We start from the raw sequence: 16195 nt of genomic DNA on the forward strand, positions 1-16195 counted from the left end.
GGGACAGCAAGCTAAGAGTCACCTGAGTGCCATCTGAACAATGCCTCTCCACTCCCTCAGGGACAGTTCCTATCAGATGCCACTGACCACTGTGATCTAAAAGCTACATTTGCCTTCAATCCTGAGGGTACAGAAATCAAGGCAAGTCAGTCACTTCTATCAGAATTTCCTTTACATACAGACATCTTAAATGAAAGCCATAAGTGTTTATCATTCCTGGTCAAGGCCACCATGGCCACCAGATGCTCTCTCAGCTTTATTTGCCCTCAAATTGTTTTCCTTGTTTCCTTGTTTCCAATCCTAGCCACCTGCACCTGCTACCGGCAGACCCCCGCACATCCATGGTGCTTCTCTGCACATCATTCCCTGACACTAAACCTCAGCCCCCATGTGTTCCTGCAACTCAGAAGAGCACCAGACAGTCAAGCCTCTAACCCTGGCTCAACCAAACAGCCAGGGGTACTGTAAGGCTGGCCTGACCTTTCCCGACTTACAGTAAACAAGCCTAAGGCCAGCCTCTTGCACGGTCAAGACCATGAGTCCACACCCGAAGAAAGAAAACTACACAGAACAATGAGGAACATCAGATTCCCCCAGCCCCCAGGACCTGGGCAGCTGTCTCTGGACAACAAAATCAACAAAGCCAGACAGCACTCATGTTACCGCCCAGTCCCTTGCCCCTAGCAGTGTACTAAATGGGCTTTTCTTCCTGCTGGATGAGGGAGGAAGGGAGAGAAGAAGTATATCCAGGAGAATGTCCATCCAATGTGGTAAAACAAAAGTCAGGATACATGGGTTATCAATGAGCATAAGTTTTAGTATTCCAAAAGTCCTACACAGAGCAAAGTAGGGCAAAGCTCTCACCCAGAGCCTGACAGCAACCAAATCTTCACACATACTATTATGCACAATACCAATGTGCTTGCCAATTAGGTAAAGAAGTTTGTTTAAAAAAAAAAAAAAAAAAAAAAAAAAAACCATGAACTCAGATGCTGAGCTTTGGGAGCTAATGTTCTTAGAGTTTTCCCCCCTTAGATTTTATTTATTTTCGTGTATATAACTGAATATATGTATGTGCAGTACCTGTGAAGCACAGAAGAGGACATCAGAGCTCCTGGCACTGTAGTTAGAGTTGTTGGCTGTAATGTAGGTGCTAGAAATTGAACCTTGGTCCTCTGGAAGAACAGCCAGTTCTCTTAACCCTGAGCCATCCCTCCAGCCTCTCGGGGCCCAATCTTGAACTGGAAATGCCTAGGTACAGAATATGTATGAGGCACAGCATGCACTGATCTACTTATTGCCTGTGTACAAGGCACAGATGAAGATTGGGGTGCTGAGGTCTCCAGTAGAGTCCTATGCCATAACAGTCTCACAGCATGTGAGCCTACTCCAAGTAGTAGACACTTTAAAGGGTCAGTGTAGCCAGAACCTAGATGAAATTCACTGGAGCTTGCCCTCCCCATTTTGCCTTTACACAGTTAGCATATGAATCCCTGTCTCAATGATATGGAATGGCCTCACAATAGAACTGAGTAGTAATCAGACTCTTGGAGAAGAGATCATCACTGGACAGAACCAAGAACTCCCATCATGTGATCAGAGCAGTGATAGGACTTGTCTATACAGATGTTGAGGAAGCCAAGTGAAGCTAGGAGACATTGTATATCCCCCACCCCAGCAGTCTCTCCTAATGATGACCCACCGTTAGGGTCTTCCAGGTCCTTAGCCTACAAGGTACAAACACACTGTTGGTCTAGGGCACCAGACCTCCTCTATATACACTGAACATGACTGAGGTGGTCAGCTTCCCCATGTCTACATAGATGGGGGGGGGCACTTCTCGTTTCCTAGGCAGAAAGTATGATGGGAAAGAAGCATCCTCCAAGGAGAAGCTTTCCACCCTCTGCTCCCAACTATGCCAGGCAAGGTTTATCCAGATCCTAACTCAGAGGTTATACCCTGGCTGGAAGTCACCCAGCCAACTAGAGTGCAAGCCCAGGGATTCTCAGACTCCTAGCTATGCTGTCTTGTGAGTGGAAGCAGCACAGGCAACCAGATCACGCAGCCAGTGGCTAAGTTAACAAATGGGGGGGGGGGGGTTGATGGAGCCAGGATGTCCTGAAATATCTTCAGGGGCCACCAAAGGGCGCCTGTCTTCACCTGCCACTGGAACATTCTCCTAGATCCACATCCCAGCTTCGAAACAGCCCTGAGTTCCAGGCAGAGGAGGAAGCTGTTTCAGCATTTGGCTGCAGCCTCTAAAACCAAGTCCTTTCCCTCCGGGGAGTCATACCATGATGTGCCTTTTTAAAAATAAAATCAGGCCTGTTTCCTGCCTCATCTGGAAGACTTTTGATCTGATCATATGATTTAGACTATCTCTTACCATGCAATTTCCCAAGCCTTTTAGCATACGAACTAAGCGCACTTGGAAAATTGGGATTAAGAGTTGGCCCTTTGATGGTGTCCTCTTTATCCATCCCACAGATGACAAGACTGCCATAGCATCAGAGCGGCAGCATTGTCAGCGCCACTGTTCTGCATCCCCAAACCACCAGGCCCCCATCCAGTCTGCTCTGCATTCCCACAAGAGCAAGCACTTGCTCTGTTCCTTTCTTGGAAGCACATGCTTTTAAAGCATGTCATAGTGGATGTAAAAAGCAAAAGGTAATACTGTAAAACATATAGGAAAAAAATGGGAAAAACCTTTCAGCTTAGAGCTAGGCAAATTCTTAGACTTGACCCTAAAAAGCACAGTCCATAAGGTCGGAAACTAATGCACTGGACTAAGCTTTATCCCCAAATTTAAGGTATTTATAATGTAAACAAGTTTGTTAAATAAAACAGCACATTAGGTGAAAACATTCTCAAAGCACACATCCAAAAACAAAACAAAACAGTATCTAGAATACGTAAAGACCTTACAGAACACAAACATCAAGAAGAAAAACAATTAGTTTGAAAACTTGACAATAAGCAACACAGTATTTCAGCAAAAAGGCTCACAGATGAGCTGGCCATTAGGGCACACACCTATGAGGAATGAGACCTCAAAGCCAGCCTGAGCTGCACAGCCAGACCCTCTATCAAAAAACAATAAAAATGAAATAACCCACAGGTAGCAAATAAGGCAGAAGAAAATGTTCAACATCAGTGACCACCAAAAAAATGCAAATTTAAATCACAATTTTATATATGTATGTATTTGTATGTATGTACTTATCAAAATAGCCAAAGAACTACAAAATGGAAATATACCACAAAATACTAACCATAAAAAGACTGGGTTATTCATACATTGCTAATGGAAATATAAAATGGTAGAGCCATTCTGGAAGAGCCCAGCAGTTTCTTAAAAAACAAAATATGAAGTGTGTTGCAACTTTTCCACTGAACTTTGAGGCCCTGAGAAATGAAGATTTATATTCACAAAAATCTGTACATGAATGGTCACAGCAGCTTTATTCAAAACAATCAAGAATTGGGAAAACCACAGGAACCCTTCCTTCAATGGGTGAAAGGTTAAACAAAGTATGATACAGTCACACCACAGAATAAAACCTGGTAACAGAATGGAACAAAATGCCAATACACAGCTAAACCAACCTCCAGAGAATTACACTCAACACAAACGACCAGTCTCAATAGAGTGTGCTATACCGCTCCATTTCTGTGTAACACTTTAAATGTAAAAAAGAAAAAGTTTAAATCTGGAGAGGAATAGCACACTGGGTGTAGAGCAGGAAGTGGGTATGACCATACGGGCTGCAGTGGGTATGGATATGTTCTGGGTCTTGCCTGTATCAGTATCAATATCCTGGCTGTGAAGTTTCATAAGATGGAGCTAATGAGGAAACTAAGCTGAAGATATGTAGAGAATTTCTATTTTTCACAGCCACTTGTCAATCAACAATTACCCCAAAGTAAAAAGTGTAACAAAAACAAAATACCAGGCAGTCACGTCTGACAGAAGGCCTGATGGAGTGGGAGAGGTACACTCCACAGCTCTCAAGAAAAGGAATATACCAGAAAGCCAAGAATGAACACACACAATCTGTGAACTCCAACATGTTTTAAGAGATCACCCAGAAGGAATATCTGCAAATGAGATCAATTTGGGGGCAGACAGACTGAGTATGTGACATCAGGACACCTATGTGGGATAAAGGAAACCAACAGCCCAAGTGCACAGCAGCAAAGGCAAGAGGCATGTCACCCCAACCCTGAAGCTGCAGGTGACAGACAGTATGAAGCAAGGAGATCCAACTCCCTCCGTCACAGAGAGATATAGTTTAGAAGTAACTTCCCAGCAGCCCTCCCAGGACAGTATCTTTTTATCTTCCCAAGGCTCTGCAGCAGCACAGCTAGGCAGACACTGGTAGCGCCAGAGAGAACCGGCCCTGGATGCTACGGTGCTGCTGCCCCCCCACACTCACTTTCAGCACCCAGTTAAGATGGGACAAGAAACCACAAATTGGCACCTCTGCCTCAGCTGTTTGGGTTTGAAATGCATCCAGGAAGTGAGGAAATGACATAGGAATCTGTCCTAGAGTGGTGTCTTCAAGGGCAGGTCCCATTATGGGCAACTCTGCTGGCATTACCACAAAGGATGCTGGGGCTCTGCAGAGGGCTGGCAGCAAGATCACTTCCTGCATATGTCCACCTCTTAAGAGGTAGACAGCCACAACCTCTCAGAACAAACAGCTCTGTGAGAGGATGGGAAGGATCTGCCTGAACAGCAGGCACATGAAGCCTTTCTCGGGATCTGTAATGAGAACGACACCACCAGCTGCTCCAGTGAGCTCACCTGAGATCAACATTTGCTTGTAAAGCAAATGCATGTATGAATAAGCTGAATATTACCTGGGCAGAAGCATCTTGCCCCACACTCTGAGGTGCCCCCACACCCAACATATGATGTCAGCTCTGGACCTGATCAAGCCCTTTTAAGGCTCCCAGACCACATCATTCCAGAACAAAGTGGACAACCAGCTTTAGCAGAAGGTAGATCAGGAGCCACCTGTCACTCTGTAACCTCTGGGATGACACTTGTAGTCTCTACCTTCAGCATGCCACTGACTACGGAATTGTACCTCAGAGGGCACACAGGGCAATGCCTCCATACACCAAATCTGCAGTCACAGTTTCGTATCTAAAAAGGTGAAAGAATAAGGTAACATCTGCTTATTTTATAATTACAAAACTATCCATTTCATATGCCCATCTTTAAAACTGTGAACCACTGCACAAATGGGTTGAATCTGGCCTTATGAAAGAAAGGCCTGGCATAAGCACAAACACATTTCTTCCACTTGGGCTAGAACAGCTGAAAATGGCTCCCAGGTGTGAGCAGACACAATAGGCCCTGCCTTCTTTACAAGGTCACCCTACAGGTCAAAGTCAAGCCAGCCATTTTCGGATTAGGTGCATGTGCACAAGAGGCTTCCCCAAGTGCTAACTGGATTACAGAAGCCACCTGCAGGAAGTGGGGAGGGGGAGGAGGGGAGAAGGAAATGGCCCAGTTGGAATGAGTCTGTTGATATGGGCAGGAGCCAGCCCCTTTCACATGGGAGGTTGTGCAACCAGAGCAGCTCGGCTTCCAAGCTGCATTTCACAGAGCCCTGGAGGGTGTTCAGAGCCCACTGCTGGAAGGAGCGGCTCCTCCCTCCAAATCTTTCCTGGTTTCTCAAGCATCAGGAGCAGCCCGTATTCCCACTGGATCCTGTGCTATATTGAGAGAGAAAGAGAGAGAGAGAAAGAGGGGGGGGGAGGGAGGGAGGGAGGAAGGGAGGGAGGGAGGGAAAACACCACCCAGACATCTAACAAAAGCCAATACTCAGCAGTACAACTTCAGCTGCTGAGTTCCCAAAAAGGCAGGAACCTCCATGACCAAGTTGGTATTCCACAAGTGCTCCCCTGCCTGGGCTCCCCCCAGCTCTGCAGCTGGTGTTCCTTCACTTTCTCAGCAAATAGCTTGCAGATGTACCTCTCATCTCCCTGGCTTACCACCCCCACTCTCAAAGACCAAGGAGAGGAGAAAGAAGGAAAAGGACTAGTCATGACGGTGTGATTTGGCAGGCTCTCTAGGAAGCCACATCAGCTCCTTTCCCAGAGAAAGGCTCACTGCAACTGGGGGCAAAAGGACGTCTGTGCTGCAGATTCCCCAGGGAGCTGCGGGACAAGGCTGCTCTCTTCGTAAAAGTGTGATTTTCTACCTTGAGGCTCAGTAATGGTACCCAGATCCGATGAGACTGCAGTTCTGAGAGCACAGGTCCTTTTTGGCCTTTCAGCAGAAATTTTCTGGCTCACCTAACAGCCTATTTGATGACAAAGGAAAGAGAAAGAAAGGCAGATTGACCCTAAATGAAGCTAGCCATGTCTGTTAGTCTGCTAGTACCCCCAAAGCTGCAGGGTCTCACTGTGCTGAACAGTGGTAAATTACACCCACTTCAGGGAGGAGGGAGAACGGAAGTCTAATATTAGAGATATGGATCAGAGTCCACGGGGTACCCACTGAGATTTCCAAATTCCTGAGTCCTAGAACAAAGAATTACAACAGAAACACATGGACAGTTATAGAAACAGGGACAGTGTATTACAGAAGAGAAAGGCATTCTCAAGAATGGGAATGGGAAAGGACTGAGACGTTTGTCAAAGCCTCCTGCCCTAAGCCTGGTGACCCTTTGCAGGTCATTTCCATCACACCCACCTTCTTTTGAAGATTTTTGTAGGCTTTTGCTAGAACTTTTGTTTCATACAGCCAGACGGGGAAGAGTTTCCAGTCTCTCTGCCAACTGGCTTCTTCGCTTGCATTACTCTCTATGCCACATTCTACTTCCACAACCTCGGCTGAAATGTCACTTTATCTGAGAATCTTTCCTGTCATGCGTCCATCAGCAATATGATGGGATCTGAGACAGTACTCAGCCCTTGTATGATGATTATCTGTCCATCTTTCTGTGCAGCTAGATGGAGTTCCTTAGGAGAAGATGATCTAACCCAGTTATTACTGAGTTTCTTCTGGGCCCCTCCTAGGAGGCTCACAGCAGGCATGGCAACCTTACTGTACAGCTCTGGAGTCCATCACAAACCAGCCTGTGCCCTACTGCTTTTCTTTTATTGCTAACCCTGAAAACTGCAAGGAGAAAGACCAAATCCATGATTGACTAATTAAAGCAAGATTTATTTTAGAGGTGCACCTGGGACTAGGCAGCTGGCTGTCTCACCCTAAGTTGGGATTTTAGAGAACAGCCCTGGAAGTGAGAAAGACAAGTTTTTTATAGCTCGGGGGTAGGGGGTTCCAAACGGGGGAATTGGTGGGCAAAATAGGAAGGGTCATAAGCATAACTAGTCAGTCATAACAATCTCCTGAAACAAAGACATGATTGCAAGGTGGTTGTAACAACAGGTACAACCCTTTCGAAACAAAGGTAGGGTCACAAGATGGGAAAGCAGGAAGAAATGGAAGGGTTTGTGCACAATGCAAGGCTGGGAATAGACAAAAGAGGGACCTATTGGAGCAAGAAGAGAATTGCACACCTCCTCAACACCCCTTTTTAACTTCCACATGAAACAAAGAAGTACTCTTCAAGACTTAGGTACGGACAAGGATCTAGCAGATACTGGAAACTGACAATCTAGCAGTAAGGTAAGTAACTCTTGCCCTGGGGGACAAGCTTCAACAGCCACCAGCGTGCTAGTGTTAAGGTGGCAGTATGTCTCCTGCCAGGTTAGGCTGTGCAAAAGCACTCCTAGTCTCCTTGCCTCCCTAGTAACTTGAAAAGTCAGCTGGAGAGCCTCAAGTAGGTCATCAATAAACAACAAACTCAGAAGCAACAAACTGGTAACAGCCATGAGTCTCAAGCATGCTCAGTCTATCTATCCATGGCGCTTATGCTTTTTGTCTCCCACCATTCAACTTAAGAGTAGTGACTGCTTAGAGCTCAATATTCCCGGCAGGTACCTGTCACCACACCACATAGGTGACATCAGGAAATGTCTGATTTATTCTCTTCCAAAGTCCAATGGGCTTGGGAAGGATATATGAGTCCTAGGGCTTCTCTCCCACATCTCATATAAACCTAGGCAGTGTCCTGCATGTCCTCCATGGCAGGATAGCAATATCTGGGACGGCATAAGCTAATTATCTTGTCCCATACAGAACTGTTGTATCAGAACAGGGCAACCAGCTTTCAACACACTTGATTATCTTTCTTCTCTCCATGACGCGCAGATAGTATACCAACAAGAACAGCTACAGCCACCTCAACTTGTAAACCCCCAAAATTCTAGTTTCTACAACAGTAAAAATGAGTCCACCATCTATCTGACAGAAACCCTCAGCTTTTAAATATGACTACTATTTCATCTCTCCTGGGATAAACACCATGTGCTGAAGAAGGTTTTTTTTGATTTTTTTACATCAGCTCTTTAATATGTCTTCTAATAATGGCCTTTCAGAAATGCTCGCAGGAAATTTGAAAGATAGCTAAGGAAACACAAAGAGTCTCACCTACTCTTGCATCTCAGCTGAGGGGTAAACACTCTTGCCCCAATGCACACTCACCACTTCAATATTAGCATCAGAGCTACACCTGTGACCTTGAACTACAATCTGTCTCTAGAAACATAATACACGGGGGGGGGGGGGGGGAGGAAGGGAGGGAGGGAGGGAAGAAAGGAGGGAGGGAGGGAGGAAGGAAGGAAGGAAGGAAGGAAGGAAGGAAGGAAGGAAGGAAGAAGATACTAGCAACCAATTTCAAGTCTAATTTCTGATGGTCTGAACTCAGTTCCTGAAGCCAGGAATAGTTTCCAAAGTTTTGTGAAATCCCTATATCCTCAGCTTCAGGCACATGTTCATGGAGGATAAGGAAGGAGGGTGTCTGTGGATCGAAGCTTTCTCCCCTTTAAGGTTTCATTACACTTTCATTACTAATTGGTTTCTGCACTGGCTGCTCTTCCAGAGGATCTGGATTTGATTCCCAGTACCCACATGGCAGCTCACAACCACCTATGACTCCAGTTCCAAGTGAAGTAATGCCATCTTCTGGCCTCTGTGGGCACCAGGCATGCACATAGTGTAGAGATATAACAACCAAACAAGTGAACTAAAATAATAAAAGTGTAAGAGAAGTATTTCTAAGCAACAATGTAAAACTTTAAATAGCAGAGTTACAAAGTGTATAACTAACTATTGCTCAGGTGTTCTGCCTATCTAAGACACAGGTTGAGAATGGCATGGTGACAAATTAAGTTATGAGATGCTCCACACCTAGAGGAGTAAGGCAGCCCCTACAAAGTTCACATGGGAAGCATGCTGCAGCTGCTGCACGACACAGAGGCAAAGCCACATCGAAGACTTAGCAATGCTCCCTGGTCTGAAAATGAGCACTTCCACTGTTCAATGTTCTGAGTACAGCAACACTGGAGGAAAAGCATGAACCCTTCCTCAACAGAAACAATGTTGATTTGTCAGCCAAAACTACTATTGCCATGAGAATCAAAAGCAAGTTTCCTGAACTTCCAAAACATTTTTTTTTTTTAATCTTGAACGTAAAAAAATCTGCTGGCAGATTCTATTCCCTTTTCATTAAATTCTGTTTCTTTTTCCCGAGATCCATTTTTAGGAAATGAGCTCCCTCACTCCAACCCAATCCTATTAAAAGCTTTCCTTGGGTTTTCATGCTTTCTGTTATTAAGGACTAATGATTTCAGCATTATCCTTAACACTTATCAATTTGTTCTTTGACTTCAACTGAATCAGATCCCATCGATCAGAAAGCATTAACCAACTGAAATTGTGCTGGATGACCCCAGCTCCCCAAACTCTCAAACTCTTTATTGATGCCCTAACAAAGGCACAAAACTGAACCTTTTCCACAAGGCCTTCCCACGGGTGACACCTAGAGAGGAGGAACTGTGATCTGAAAACCAGTCCCTGAATAAGAAAGAGACACTTTAAGGCTGGTATCCAGAACAGCAGGTGTCTGCACTGAAAAAAATCACAAACCTTCTACTTAAGGTCTCTTGTACCAACAGCAGTTAAAGCAGAGGGGCAAATGGGTTTTTTGTGATGTTGCCCTCTTCTCGAGTTGTATGCAACCCAAGGAAGTAAAAGCTGAGCGCATACTTTGAGCATGTTCCAATTCTCACACTCAACAAGAAAAAAAAAGCAACCCGTGTCAATGACAGCTACATCTGCTCCCTGCTTTCCCTTGACGTGTTTATTGAGAAATTTACCCCAAGAATGCTGCCCAAACTTCCCTAACTCACATGGTCCTAGCAGACATATATTCTATTCCACGGATCCTCCATCTACTCAAAAAAGGGGAGTAAGGACTTGGGGCTAGACATAGTGGTACTACTCCGAATCCTGAGGAAGGGGAATTCAAGTTCAAGGACAGCCCAGACAACATAGTGAGACCCTTCCTCAATTAAAAATATCTTAAGAGTTCTGGTATTAGGCAGAACTGGAGTTCTGTCAGTAATATGCTTGCCTTACAAGCAAAGTGACTTGATTTTGACCCTCAGAAGCCATATAACAATGCTGTACACATCTATAATCCCAGTACTCAGAAGGATCCTTGGGGCTCACTTGCCAGCCCATCCAGTCTAAGTGGAAGGCTTTAGGTCTATGAAAGACTGTCTTAAAGAAAGAAGATGGTGTTCTTGAAAGTGGCACTTGGCCTCTGGCTTCCACATGCACATCTGTGCAATCGAACACACACACACACACAAACACACACACACAAATATTGTAAAGAAGCCAGGGGTATATAAGGGCGGATTAAGGAAGTCCATCAATGCCCGAATAAAAGAATAATAAATATTTATTTGGGGAACACTCACACAATGAAGGCAAAGAGCTGCTACAGTCTTCTGCCCCTGGAGGCATAGGATGCTGCAATGCAGGATGCTGTGATCAGGCCTCAGCCCATCACCCAAGAGAGCAAGAATGACTCCTCCTCTTCTATATAAGGGACCATGTCCACACACTAAAGTCATTCATTAAGATGGGTACCCCGAAACTATTAGCAGACACAAATTCCTACTATATTTCCCCCTTTTGCCTAAACAAGAAGGTTCTAACCTGACACAAAAAACTATATACAACAAGAACAAATATCAAGTATTGTCCAGGAGAAAGTTAAAACATATACAAATTTAGACCTACAACCAAAAAGAGCAACATCAAGCAAGAAACACATACTAAATGTTCAGGCTATAGGTAACTGGCAAAGATATAGAGATTATTCCAACAGCTGTACTATCCTGAAGAGTTTGAGTCTTGTATCTAAGATATCTTAGCTAATATACGAGAGGATATTAGCTATGACTATCTAGTCTTCAACCTCATCAAAGACCTGAGAAGGAAAATAATATTACCTGGGTGAGCAGGAAGTGCAAGTGGACAACTTCCTAAAGGTGCACAAAATGACAAAAACACTTGGCTACCTGGATAGTCACCCAAGGTCTCACAGTGGCATCAAGGCAACCAACTTTGGCTAAGGCCTACAAAATCTGACAGACCATTTTCAGCAGCAGGAAAAAAATCGAAAGACTATTCTACTTTGTCTTGGCAAGGTTTAGCAGTCACTTATCTTTGTAACCTGGTTGTCCAGTTTGGACAGTGTGCTTACTGCAGATAGTTGAGGCAAGGGCCATCTTTTGCCAAATAGGCCAGTTTTGCCAAGAAGACAAATTACAAATGGAGTGTCTCCAGTGCCCAACATTCTCTCAGGAATACCTCAGTGCTGTCAGGAGCATTTGTGTCTCATGTCAAGAAAGTTCTAAACTATAAAAATATTTAAATGCCATATTCTGTAAGTCTTTTAAGTGTCTGAAGATCAATTATCTATGCTGAGTACATCTCTGCACATCTAGAGAACCTAACTAACATAACTGGGTATGAAAAGCATGGGAGACTATAACCTATAACTCTTAATAACATATATTTCTTAATGACTGAAGCTTCACATGAAAAATAAACACTCCAAACAGATTACAGCATGAGGACAATGATCTCAAAATTTTAGCTATATACATACATCTATACATATATCTTGATCAAAGGTAGAACTGTATAGTACAATATGACAAAAATATCCTTAAATTGTATCAATATACAAAATATCTTGAGCATATTTATTTCTAATTTTATACTAGTGTGCAAAAATATTGTAAACAGAAAAAGGAATGTTCACAATATGACAAATATATTTCCCCAAATAAACACTTGTTATTCTTTTATTCAGGCATTCATGGACTTCCTTAATTCACCCTCATTTGGCACCCACCAGGTATACCTTGACAGCACTTGCCTAGCATATCTAAGGCCCAGTAATACAAAAATTATAAGGACTAGAAATGTCTCTGAATTGCCACACCTTCATGCACATCATCCAGGTAAAGCTCTAGACAGAAGAGAAGGAACAGAAGAGGCACCCACTAAGCCTTTACAGAACCCTGACATCTTTTAGTTGTGCAGTCCTGAAACACAGCAGAGGTTAAAAAAGCATGCTGCTCCAAGTCTGAATGACTTGCAGTGGGCTTCCTTGCCTGTTCTCACCAAGAAGAGGACCATGGGCTTTCTGCTCATCTGCTAGTAGCAAAATAGCCTATAACTATGCTCCCCAGACTGCTAACTAAACTTCTGCAGGCACCAGAAATACAGTTTCAGAACAGTGAAAATAAAGACCCTTCACTTCAACTCCTGGTTTCAGTGAAATTACTGCCCAAGTCAGATGGGGACAAAAGTAAACCAATGAGCTTACTACCAACATGAACCTGCATTTTCCAAACTGAATCACAACAGAAAAGGAGGCTTTTTTTTCTTCTTTACATGTTTCAACATAGTCTAATGGAAGAAGAGGAACAGGGCCAAACAGCCTCACTGCCCCCTGGCACTAGTGCCAAAGAATAGAAACAGATTTTTAGTTTGTAGAGCAAAGGAAAGTTCAAAGGGCCACAGGCAGGAGGAGCCCTCCTGCCACTGGAATAAGTGCCTCAGAATCACCTGTAAGGGAATTTTCATCCAGCCTCAGATCTACCACTGTCTTGCAACTAAGAAGACTTTTGGGGAGCTACTCCTCCCTGGCTTCACTAAGTAAGGAGCAAGCGGAATGAAATAGCACTTCTTGTACCCTCTAGTGAGTGGACAAGTGGCCTTGTTAAATAAGGGCTGTGTGAGGGGTGTGGCCTGCAGTTCTGCACTCTAGCATGCCTGGAGCTGACAGGAACAGCTACTCCAAAACCTGTGCTTCCTGAAGCCACAAGTTATAAGCATCTTCAAGTCCTGTGTTTCATGGACACACAGGGGATTATCATATCCCTAATTAGCTTCACATAAGGCTAACTGACCTAATTTACCAACAATTAAACACTCTCCAGATGCTATGCACAAAGCCCAAGTGAATAAAAAAAGAAAACCAGGCCTTTTCCTATCTAAAAGGGATACAGCCTTCCCCAAAGCACCTCTCAGAACAAGGGCTAATTCACAAGTCTTATGGTCCTGAAAGTGAGAGCTCACCAAGATCCACAGAGCTGTGACTAGACACCAGCCAGAAGCAGTGGCCATGAATTCATGTCTCATAGGATAACAAACATTTTATGTTCATTCTACACCCCTTTAGTCGTGGGGAATGTGTAAAGGATAAGGAACACATTTTGTAAGTCGGGGAAAAGAGGTTTTGAGAGGGCAAGTTATTTTCCCAAGACACAGAGAATGAGTCACAATTCTACTACCCAGGCTCTCCTGCAAGCTACCAGGCCTTACAAAGGGTTAAGCTCCAGGGCAAAGTTCAAAGGTCAGGCACCCCCTGAACACAATGCCTGTGGCTAGCCAGAATCAGATCTGCAAGCTACACCAACAATCTTACTAACTTCCTGCTAGTCCCTCTGCTTAGCCTGCTGAGCCTCTGTTAAGAAAATGATGTATACAGGTGAGACAATGAATCCTAAAACCAACAAATTAAAGGCATTCAGGGAGCAAGTGGAGACTGGAAATTCAGTATAACAGGGTATTCTGCTGGGGAAGCTGCCAATATAAGCTGGTATCGATCATTCCTGTACTAGGGACAATGTGGAAAGACCTCTGGGTGAGCTTAAACCAGTAGCACTTCACCTGATGCCACAGGAATGGGGTGGAGCCAGATGCATAATCCCCAGAAAAGGCTGGAAGCTGCTTAAATGATAGCAACCCCAAAGCTCCTTCCTCTTCCTTTTTGGTTAAGTCCCTATATGTTTCTTCTCGTTTTCAATGTTTTGTCAGGCGCTGATTTGAGTTTGAATGTCCCCAGCAGACTCCGGTTTTGCATGCTTGTTCCCTGTAAGAGTACCACTAGGAGCAGGCTTTTGGAGGTTACCAGGACCCTGGTTTTAGCCTCCCTCTGAAACCTTCAACCAAAATCAATCTTTCCTTGTACAAGTTGTCCCTTCAGGTGCTCTGTCACAGAGACACACGGGTGTGTGTGTGTGTGGTGGGGAGTGACTGATTTTTCCCAAGTTAGAAATGAAGCAAAAATTCCAACTTAACACTATAAATTCCCAAACAGCAAATCATAGCAAAACAAAGAGTTTGCTATGATCATTAGGCAACATTAAGAAAGGCCATTGTTTACCAAAAACACAAAAACACATATGTTCTTGCTACCAAGTGTCGCAACCACCATGGCCCCAGGGTCTCCAGGTGGCATCACTTACAGAAAGAGAGAGACAACATTTGTGGAAGCAGCGCCCAAGGATGGAATGGCTGTCAGCTCATTGTTACTGAGGTACCTGTAAGAAAAAGAAGTAACTCGTCACTTGGAGCACTCAAATTAGTTAGAAATCACATACAAGAAAATTAACCAATCAGTTAACCACAATAAGGATACAATGAGATGTGAGATTAAAAAAAAAAAATTAGAATCAATTTTAAAGGGAGACAGGCACATGAAGGAAAAGAAAAAAGGAAAAAAAAACAAAAAACAAACAAACAAACAAAAAAAACCAGCTTAACCACTTATTGTACCCCTTGTAAAAAATAAACACAATGAGGAACAAACTATGTTCTGGCTTTCCATCAAGCTCAGAAATCAGACTAATAGGACCAGTGAAAATAAGCCATGGTATAGGTTCTAGCCAAATGTGTTCCCTTGACCATCACCAGAAATGGTCTTGGTAGTCACAAAGGATTTGGGGGATAGGAAGAACAAACCCCTCCTAGTTACTGTGGTTCTGTGTCCTAGGTGAGGGGCAACATGACAGTGAGAGCTGGAGCCTGCTCACTTACAGGTATGGCATTCAGAGTGCCTCCTGATGTAACACAGGGGATGACGTAACTCACACCCTCATCTATTTCAGGTTCCCACTTAGTTGGACTCTGATGAAGTCTCTCAGTGATGTTTGAAGAAACAAACAAAAACAAATGTAACACACTTCTGCAAAGAGACATTCTGAAACTCCTCTGCAGACGGGATTCACTCTCCAGGATCCCCTCCTATTACAATATTCTAAATCCAGATTTCCACAGTTACTATCTCTTAACAGAAGGGAAAGCCCACAAACCAAAGTACAGCCTGCCCGTCTATCCACAAAGGCTTCGTGATTTGGTCTCTTTGTAGGGGTGTGTCAGATTTCCAATGTGAGCCCAAAATGCCATAAGAAACCCAAGGCACAAAGTCAGGCTTTGGGGGTGGGGTAGACTTGAAAGAAATAGTATTTAACAAGAGGAATTGAGGGGATAAAAATGGGTTATCTTGTTCCCAATTTCTTAAGGGAGGTATATCTTACAAAAAGCATCTTACTCCATTTGAGGGCAAGAACACAAAAATGACAGCTGTATTCAAACAAGTATAGGACTTGAATCCTTATTTGAATAATAATGGCTGTCTGCCATCGTTTCAGAAATGAATAGAAGGGGTGGGGGCTTGAATTATCTCATTTGCTTTCCTCAGTGCCAAAGTCAGTTAGGGATGAAGCCTGGCAATTACTGACTGTGGGACACAGTGCCTTTTTCACTAGCTTTTCATTGCCATGACTGTAGCATCTGGCAGGGAGAAGGCAGGTCTGTATCATGTGGCAAAGCCTTTTTTCCACTTAAAGAGCCCTTGTTTGTGGAAATAGACAATTAATTACTTTAACAGTCGCTTATCTGACTGCCCCTTAAATCACACAGCTTCTGCTTCACTCTTATCTCTTCCTGCCCTGCCATTTC

At 43.9% G+C, this 16195-nt stretch overlaps 1 protein-coding gene across 1 annotated transcript in view; it reads right to left on the bottom strand.

The window, feature by feature from the left end:
- Nucleotides 1-16195, bottom strand: part of Lrig1 (leucine rich repeats and immunoglobulin like domains 1) — a 100460-nt gene that overhangs the window by 40581 nt on the left and 43684 nt on the right. The window contains exon 3 of the mRNA XM_051203423.1: nucleotides 14701-14775. Within this exon, the coding sequence (XP_051059380.1) occupies nucleotides 14701-14775 (75 nt within the window). The remainder of the gene's footprint in view (nucleotides 1-14700; nucleotides 14776-16195) is intronic.

The sequence above is a fragment of the Phodopus roborovskii genome, unplaced genomic scaffold, assembly GCF_943737965.1.
Source record: "Phodopus roborovskii unplaced genomic scaffold, PHOROB, whole genome shotgun sequence".
In the NCBI taxonomy this organism is placed as follows: domain Eukaryota; kingdom Metazoa; phylum Chordata; class Mammalia; order Rodentia; family Cricetidae; genus Phodopus; species Phodopus roborovskii.